General features: G+C 43.5%; 1 protein-coding gene across 1 annotated transcript; it reads left to right on the plus strand.

Moving 5' to 3' along the window:
- The first annotated feature begins 1388 nt into the window (after window positions 1-1388).
- Window positions 1389-4316, plus strand: LOC135697751 (CLIP domain-containing serine protease B4-like). The gene is made up of 5 exons (XM_065217559.1): window positions 1389-1667; window positions 1739-1905; window positions 3251-3513; window positions 3582-3871; window positions 3928-4316. Exons 1-5 carry the CDS (start codon window positions 1598-1600, stop codon window positions 4227-4229), a joined length of 1092 nt encoding a protein of 363 aa, XP_065073631.1. The 5' UTR covers window positions 1389-1597; the 3' UTR covers window positions 4230-4316.
- Window positions 4317-8827: the final 4511 nt, after the last annotated feature.

The following is an 8827-nucleotide window of genomic DNA, read 5'->3' on the forward strand; positions in this document are numbered from 1 at the left end:
AGTGATTCTTGGAACCTGTAGTATTGTCCGGTGGTTTCTGTATCATCATGACTGATCCGACTGAAGCAAAAAAAAATTAGGATGTAAGTCAACTGACGAATGAGATCCACAGAGCCTAACCCCCTTGGCATAAAGACAGCTCGTGGTAGGTGAAATTTTCCAGCATTTTTGCTGAGAAGTGTCTAAAACTCTATAATAATAATAAAAGTATAAACATGTAAAAAGCATACGCAACGGATTTCCCAGTCATTTGGAAGCGTCAGACTTTTTGTTGACACCAACGAAGATGACGATGAGTACGAGCAGTGCTGCAAAATATCGACAATAAACGGTGATATTTACAATTCTGCTTTGGTCACTCATTTGAGCTAACAGTCATAGTCAAGGCTAGAGTCGCTGTATCATGAGTCACGCCAAGAGAAAAACAGTTGAACTCGCATCAAGGTTTTCGAAATATTCCCTTTCTTTTAACTTGGCAACAGAGGACTTATACATCAACTTCAAATGACTTCTAGCGAGAAAAAATAATAGCGGCTGTAGTAAATCATTATATCAGTGATTATGTCAAATTATTTTAACAAAAAATAGTAGACATGCTCATTAATGATCATTTCCAAACGTATCCCATGACAATTGAATGCTCACTGCGTGTTTATTATCATTTATTCGATTATATTTTATATTTGATTGCAATACCTTTCGTGGACCTTCCATAGCATCTTAATGTTTGTTTTCTTTGCACGATAGGTAGCTGGTTTGATAGTTCGATAGGTAGACTTGGCTTCACTCTTGGCGTGACTCATTATACACCGACTCTAGTCAAGGCAACTATGTCAATTGTCAATGACAATACTGTCAGTGACGAACATGTGTAGATTTTTATATAAGCTAAATTTGATACGAAATTAAATGACTTAAGCAAAACAATTACATGGATCCGTTAAAGTGAACAAGCATCTACGTCCTGAACTATTTGGAAAACAATAATGTGACACAGAATGTACGAAATTACACTTTTTTGTTACCAGGGGAATCTTTGTCATTGACGAAAAAATGAATGAGATATTGACGAAGGGTTTTTCTGAGGATCAAGTCTGTCAGTGACTATGTGACGAACAATTTTGTCAATATCGCGCGAAAGTCTGTCAATGACAATCACAAACCTCAGCACTGACGATGAGGACTATGATGGTCCAATCGGCACCTTTGACCCAGTGGCGTGCGGGCATAGATAGTGGCTAGGTAATGGTAGTGTTCAAGCTGGAATTTTTCTCCCTCCCCCTATTCCGCGAGTCATGTGACTTTCTGTTACTAGAGAGTCTGTGTAAATCAAATGGAGAGTCACGTCACCAGGAATTGACTTTTGTCACCTAACTTGAGACAGAGAGTCACACGACTCGCAGAATAGGGAGCCCAGATCAGACGAAGATTTTCTAGCAGTATGTAGGTAGTTGATCTCGTCCGGAGGATCGCATCGGATCACAGTTGCTGTCGAAGACTTCAACCAACTGGTCGCGATTGTTGGATTCTTCGTTTGATTAATATCTACAGCTTGTGCACTTGTAAGAAACCGTTGCAAAGGGGAATAGAGACAGAAATGCAACTAATTAAAGGGCTTCTAATGCCCTTTGTTCTGCTGGGGTTGACTTCGCTAGGATATGCATTAAGTGAGTATGGCGAAAGCCACAAAAATTAAATTTAAGAGATTCTTTATTTACCGAATGTTTATTTCCAACAGGTGAAAATGACCCATGTACCAATCCAGCCGGGAAGTTAGGTCGGTGCATCTTCTTCCGTGAATGTGAACCAATATTGAACATCTACCGGAAAACGATCGTCACACCGGAGGAGAGTATATTTATCGATAAAAGTCGATGTGGAAAGAGGACAGATGGGAAACCGCTGGTGAGTTTCAAAATAACGTGAAGAAAATTTCCAAGACTATTTTTCGATGGTAATCCCCAGAAAAGCGGTGTTGAATAGAACGAGACGGTTTGGTTAAAGTATACTGGCTCAGTTCGGATTCCTCGATGCCTTAAACAGCAGCCACACGCATGCTTGGCATGCACAGTTGTACACACCAACTGCTCATTTGGTAATAACTTTTCACTCAGATGTTGAAATTTATTTTTCTTTAAAGTTCTTGATAGCTTAGGCTCATAGTTTACTATAGATATGCGAAGATTAGGTAAAGCTTAACATCTGAATCAACACTAATCAATTTAACACTTAAATTCTGAGATGTGTAGTGAGCATTTCTCACCTCATTTTAACAACGCAAAAACAAATACAGTTTACTACTAGCATTAAAATCTACTTTTTTTTAACATATATATAACAAGCTTACACTCTATTCTATCTACTGTTTCAAAAAGAACTAAGTTCCGTCAACTGTGTGCAAAGTTATTAGCAAATGAGCAGTTCGTGACCAAAACTGTGTATGCCAAGCATGGCCACACGACTTATCAATCCTCAGGGTTTGTTTGTGGAAAAACCAGTGTCCTTGGAGATGTTTTGATCATCATCAATCTTCGCTCATAAACTGCGAATACAAAGCGCGTGAAAGTGTCTGTGAAGTAATCAGGAAGTTTAATGCGATGGGTTGAAGTCTGTTTTGATTCACTTGCACCCTTCCATGCGATTAAAGGCAGTGTTCAAAGATAATATAGAACTGTACTGAAATGTAGACAGCAGATAATACTTTCACAATCAAAGAAAAACTTAATCAAAACCGGTGCCAATACTACACAGATGTTGTTGTGGCATTCATGCACACTTGTAGCGATTTAGTTTATTATTGAGTTCCTACCTGGATCGGGTATCCGGATTGGGTATGCTTGTTTTCTTACAAACGTCAGTCTGTTTCAAAGGTTTTATCTTAATGCATATGCTCTTCTTCTTTTTTTCCCCCTTTTCTTCTTCTTCTTCTTCTTCTTCTTCGCATTTCAAGATTTTATAAGCATATTAGCTTTTTGCGTGCTCTCAACTTAGTGATGCACTTCCCCAGTTATTAATTTAGAGCTTTCGATGCCTGTTCCATTTTTGCATTAGTATAAGTGTGTGGCACTCTCTCGATACTCAGGGATTGCGGGAGATTTTCTATCCCGAAAAATTCCTATACCGGACCGGGAATTGAACGCAGCCGAGTCCGGCATGATCTTGCTTTGTAACTGCGCTTTTACCGACTGAGTTAAGGGATTCCAATGCATATGCTCATCTAAATCACAAATGCCACACATTTACATTCCAGGTGTGCTGCACAGGCGACAGTGGTCGAAAACAAACAACCTCGACTTCGCTCCTCCCGAAGACACCGTTCTGCGGAGCATCACTCGGTGAACGGATCCACGGTGGTCAACCTACCCTCCTGGATGAGTACCCCTGGACCGCCTTGATCGAATACCGCAAACCGAACGGACGAACTGGATTCCACTGTGGAGCCTCGTTGATCAACTCCCGGTACGTCGTAACGGCGGCCCACTGTATTCAGGCGATTCCTCGTAGTTGGACCGTGTAAGTTTGACTATATTCTCCAAATTTTACGGTTACATTTTTTTTTTAATGTTTCACTCAATTGACAGAGCCGGTGTTCGATTGGGTGAGTGGGATCTGGATCAAGAGCGTGATTGTTTGGATGGTGATTGCGCTGATGCACCGCTCAATATGAGCATCGACAAGATTATTGTGCACGAAGACTACGATCCGCAGAGCAAGGCGCAGTATAATGACATTGCGCTTATTCGGTTCACCAGGGATGTCATCATGACGTCGTTCATTTCCCCGATTTGTTTGCCCATCGACAATGCACAACGTTCTCGGAACATCGTTGGTACCAAGGGAATGGCCGCAGGATGGGGTCGAACGGAGAATGGTGGGTTCTTTGTATTTGAAACTATTGTACATATGCTGATGATTTGAATTTCTTAGCCACTACAAGCCATTTGAAGCTGAAGGTTGAACTGGAATTCAAGGAACTGAAGAGCTGTTCCAACACCTACAAACCGTCCGGAGTGATCCTTAGGGATACGCAGATGTGCGCGGGAGGAGTACGTGGCAAAGATACTTGCAGCGGTGATTCTGGTGGTCCTTTGATGAAGCAAATTACAGCAAATAACTACCTGTATGGCATCGTAAGCTTCGGACCGAACAAATGCGGAACCAAGGGCGTACCGGGAGTTTATACCAACGTAGCCAAATATATCGATTGGATTGAGAGCAAATTGGAGTAGGTTTAGTATCCGGAGCATCCATTTTGGAACGCTTCCTATATTTATGAGCAAATATAGCAGTTAAAGGTAACTTTTCCCCCTTGTGGTCAAATGTAAGGAATCCGAATTTTTCTTCTCAAATCAACGATAGCTCGTTCTGTCGGAGAAAATGCTGAACTTCATCAGGACGTCCCTGATTTCCAAGAATTGAAATGAAAGAATTTTCCTGAACTTCGGAAGGTCTTTTCTGAACTTCGGCAGGTCTTCCCTAAACTTCGGCAGGACTTTCCTGAACTTCGGCAGGACTTCCCTGAACCTCGGCAGAAATTCCCTGAGCTTCGGCAGAACTCCCTTGAACTTCAGCAGGACTTCCTTGAACTTCAGCAGGACTTCCTTGATTTCCAAGAATTGAAACGGCAGTACTTTCCTGAACTTTGGCAGAACTTCCCTGAATTTTGGCAGAAAATCTCTAAACTTTGTCCTGCCAAATTCGCTGAAATTCAGCAGAACTTCCCTGAACTACGACAGGACTTGCCTTTACTTCGGCAAATTAGGCAGAGCCTTCGGCATGAATTCCCTGATCTTCGTCAGGACTTTCGGCAAGCCTTCACTGAACTACGGCAAGACTTCGCTGGAGTATTTCAGGAGTAGAATAATTATAATTATTCAATAATATTGTATTTACGAATATGGTCAAAATTTCAATACTTCCCATTTTGCTAATTTGCAATGCTTGTTGGTATTGGAGCATTTTGAATTTGGGTGTGGTTCGAACGGGTGTGGAGTCAATATCAACAGAAAAGCATTAACTTCTACCTTGATGGGGTGTTTACACTTATGCTGATTAATGTGCTGGTGAGCCTGTCGTTCGCAAACCAATGGTTGTTAGCGTGATGTTAACAGTTGTTCGGATTGCTCCAATTTTGGTTAATGACAAGGGGTAATTAACTCTGCACACTATGCCGAAACACATCGGGGCACACTGATCGGCACGTCATGGCACACGATGACAAGTATGATACCAAATATAATGCATAACGGCAACACTGATTTGTGTTAAAATTTTGCCAAAAGTTGCTAAGGTTGCTTTTTACGCGGGTGATACGCCAGAATCCGCGTAAAAAAACCGCGCAAATTCCGAAATCCGCGTAAAAAAAATCTCGTAAAAAACCGTGTAAAAAAACCGCGTAAAAAGCGACTCCAGTGTACTTTGTTTACTTCAAAGTAAGGAGGAAAGGGAAATTTTGTTCCCAGTACCATTGCAATTTTTTTTGTCGATTTTCTAACGAATTGGTCATCGATAATAATTAGATATTGTATAATTGACGAGACACTCCATGTCCGATTGGCTTGTGCCGAACTGGCAAAACACAAGCTGCTGCCTCGCTTCAAGCTTTGCAGCATCGGTACCAAAATCTTGTGCTCCAGCCTGGAGGAGTACAAACAAATAGGATGTTTCCTGAAGGACAACAACGTGGACTTCTTCACGCATGATCTGCCATCGAGCAAGCCACTGAAGGTGGTTTTGCGTGGCTTACCGTCGTTCGAAGCGGTTGCGGTGAAATCCGAGCTGGAGCGACCGGCGTTCCAACCACAACATCAGCTTCCGTGATCAGTTGTTTCTGGTGCACTTCACAAAGAGATCCACCAGTATTGCGACTCTGAGATCCAAAATTCGTGACCTGTTTCAGATCATCATCAGTTGGGAGCATTAAAAACCTCAACATCGTGTTGTTACGCAGTGTATGAACTGCCTCTCCTATGGCAATGGCACCAAAAACTGAAAAATGAAGACAATCTGCGGCAAGTGTGCTAGAACTCACTCAATTGCGTCCTGTGAGCAAGTTGATGACATCGAGCCAACGTGTGTCAACTGCGGTGGAAACCACCAAGCCTCCAATCGCGGATGTCCCAAGCGAGTGGAGTTCATTAATATCCGTCGGAAGGCTACAATCAACAACCAACTCGGTCGCCTCCGTAATCATCGTTCACCTCCTATACTCACGGAAGTCCAGTACCCAGCTCTCCAGCCCCGTCGACATGTTCCGAACCTAGCACCGCTTCCGCTTAACAACCAACAAGCTACTGCTGCAGCCCAGCCAATGCCAGGTTCATCCACCGCCCCTGGTTTATCATACGCTGGTGCTGTCTCGGGTGAATCTGTCGACGATTCTCCGTTCGCCTCGGAGGTACTTGTGACGCTCGTGGCCGAGGTCATCATCATCAAGCGCACATGCATGACTCGATCTGAACAGCTACATGCTGCCCTATCCCTTGTCACTAAGTATGGACCGTGAAGCTATCAAGATCGTTAATTGGAATGCTAGCTCATTGAAGAGCAAAAACATCGAGTTTGTTGACTTTCTCAACGAACGGCACATTGACATAGCCGTCATCACCGAAACTCACTTGAAGCCCGAGCTGAACGTCTTCCGTCCCGACTTTCGGCTCGTAAGACTTGACCGCACCAGCTCCGTGGGAGGGGGAGTGGCCATCGCTGCGAGACGGAACATCAGCTGCTGGCTACTACCAAGCTTCCAGCTGAAAATTATCGAAGCCATCGGAGTTGAGGTGAGCACATCGCTTGGTCCAATCACCATCATTGCGGTCTACTGCCCCAAGCAAACCAACAGTAGGGACGGCTCGGCCGCAGATCTCCGAAGAGACATCATCAAGCTAACACGACGGTGGCAAAATTTCGTCATCGCTGGCGACCTGAACGCCAAGCCGGCGAAACCAGAACGGCACAATCTTATACAACGATCCGCAGGAAGCCCACTACAACATCCTGTGTCCGGACACTCCCATCCGGTTGAGTCGATATGGAGCTCATGCCAACATCGACATCTTCATCAGCAACATTGGCGATAACATCTCTCAACCTATCGCCAATCAGGAACTGAGCTCGGACCACTATCCGGTGGTGGACGAAGTTGGTTCCTCGGCCAATAGGTTTCAAGTTTCCCGGCGAAATTACCATCGTGTCAACTGGCAGCAGTATCAGTGCTGTGTGGACACAGCAATCGATTAAGACGTCCTACCGGAGTCGTTCGAAGAAGTCGATCAATGTCTGCAAACCATCGAAGAGGCGATATCCCGTGCCAGGGAGCAACACGTACCAGCATCCAGACAGGTGATTGATTTATTTTCTCCTCTGTTCGGGACATAAAACTACTGCGACCAGTAATTTGATCTATTGTAGTATATCCCGTGTCCTTAGTTTAGTGCATGTCGTATTACTTCATCACTATTGAAAAATGATGAAGTATTAGGTTTTGATACAGTTGTCATTCTTGCCTTCATCGCAAGGAATCGATTCTAATTGGAAGGTTCCGCTATTAAATACCCTTCGGAGTGTTGGAACACCCTCCAAAGGCGCGCCCCTTTGTCAGTCAAAATTGGATTCCTTAGCAACAAAATTAAGGAATGACACCGATAGTGACCATGCATCAGAACCCTAGTCTTAACCACTTCAAACTAAGGAACAACGAATAGAAGATTAGGAATCACATAGATGAAGACTAACTAACTCATTTTTCCTTGTTTCAAGATCATCCTCGGTCCAGGCAACCTGAGGACTTATCACTATCAACAAGGCATAAAAAGTAACAAGGACTAAGATGTGTTCCTTTGATTACTGAAAAATCCTGTTCCCCTAGTTTGAAGTAGTCGAGACTAGGAATCGGTGGTAGATCTTACATCCCGTAACGTACCACGAAAAGGTGATCTACCCACGTTACGGGGTGGTTGATGCTCTGAACCTTGACAGCCCAACCAAAGATCTTATCAGGCTACGTAACACCATTCGTAGGCAGTTACAGCGTTCTGTGCTGCCCCATTTGAAGACCAATGTCAATAGGCTAATCAAAATTATCCAGGCCAGGATGGTGGAGCTCAGAAATAACGATTTTGCCAACAAGATTCGCTCTCTCCCAGGTTGTGCAGAACCATTTTGGAAGATGACCAAAATTTTGAATATTAAGTCGAGACCGATCCCACCGCTTTCCTCTGTTGACCAGAACTCGGACCCATTCCTACTCATAACCCCAGTTGAAAAGACTAATGCTCTTGGCCAACATTTTGTGGTTTCACATAATCTTGGCCAAACCATGGTGAGCCCCCATGGGTCTGCCGTACTGGAGGCAATGTCTAGACTCTAGAGTCGGTGATACCCCCGTAGTAAAGGGCGAACACGAAATTATTGCGACACATTCAACAGGGCATAACTTTTTTACCATTGGGTAAAAATCAACCAAATTTTGCACACTTTCTCATTGATGTGTATTGTGTACATGCTGTCAAACTCTAAGTCGTGTTTTTCGATTCAACGAAAATGGAGGTGAACCAACGCGAGTTGAGAGAACAAATTCTTTCCAAACACCGTCAACCGTCTCCAGAGTGTTGAAGCGGTTCCAGGAGCGGTTAACGTTTGACCACGGCAAAGGAGCTGGAAGAAAACCGGGACCGGAGAACAAAAAGACGGAGGGAAAGGTGAAGCGGATGATTAAAGGGTGATACGGTCAAAATTTGGTCAAGGGAAAACGCGTGTAAATCGGTGAAATCTTTTATTTAAAAAATCAAATTAAATTTCTTTTTCAAGTTCAATTAGTATAAAATTC

This window comes from Ochlerotatus camptorhynchus, unplaced genomic scaffold (assembly GCF_037179485.1).
Source record: "Ochlerotatus camptorhynchus isolate MF236.1 unplaced genomic scaffold, CSIRO-AGI_Acam_v1.1 ptg000007l, whole genome shotgun sequence".
Taxonomy (NCBI): Eukaryota; Metazoa; Arthropoda; class Insecta; order Diptera; family Culicidae; genus Ochlerotatus; species Ochlerotatus camptorhynchus.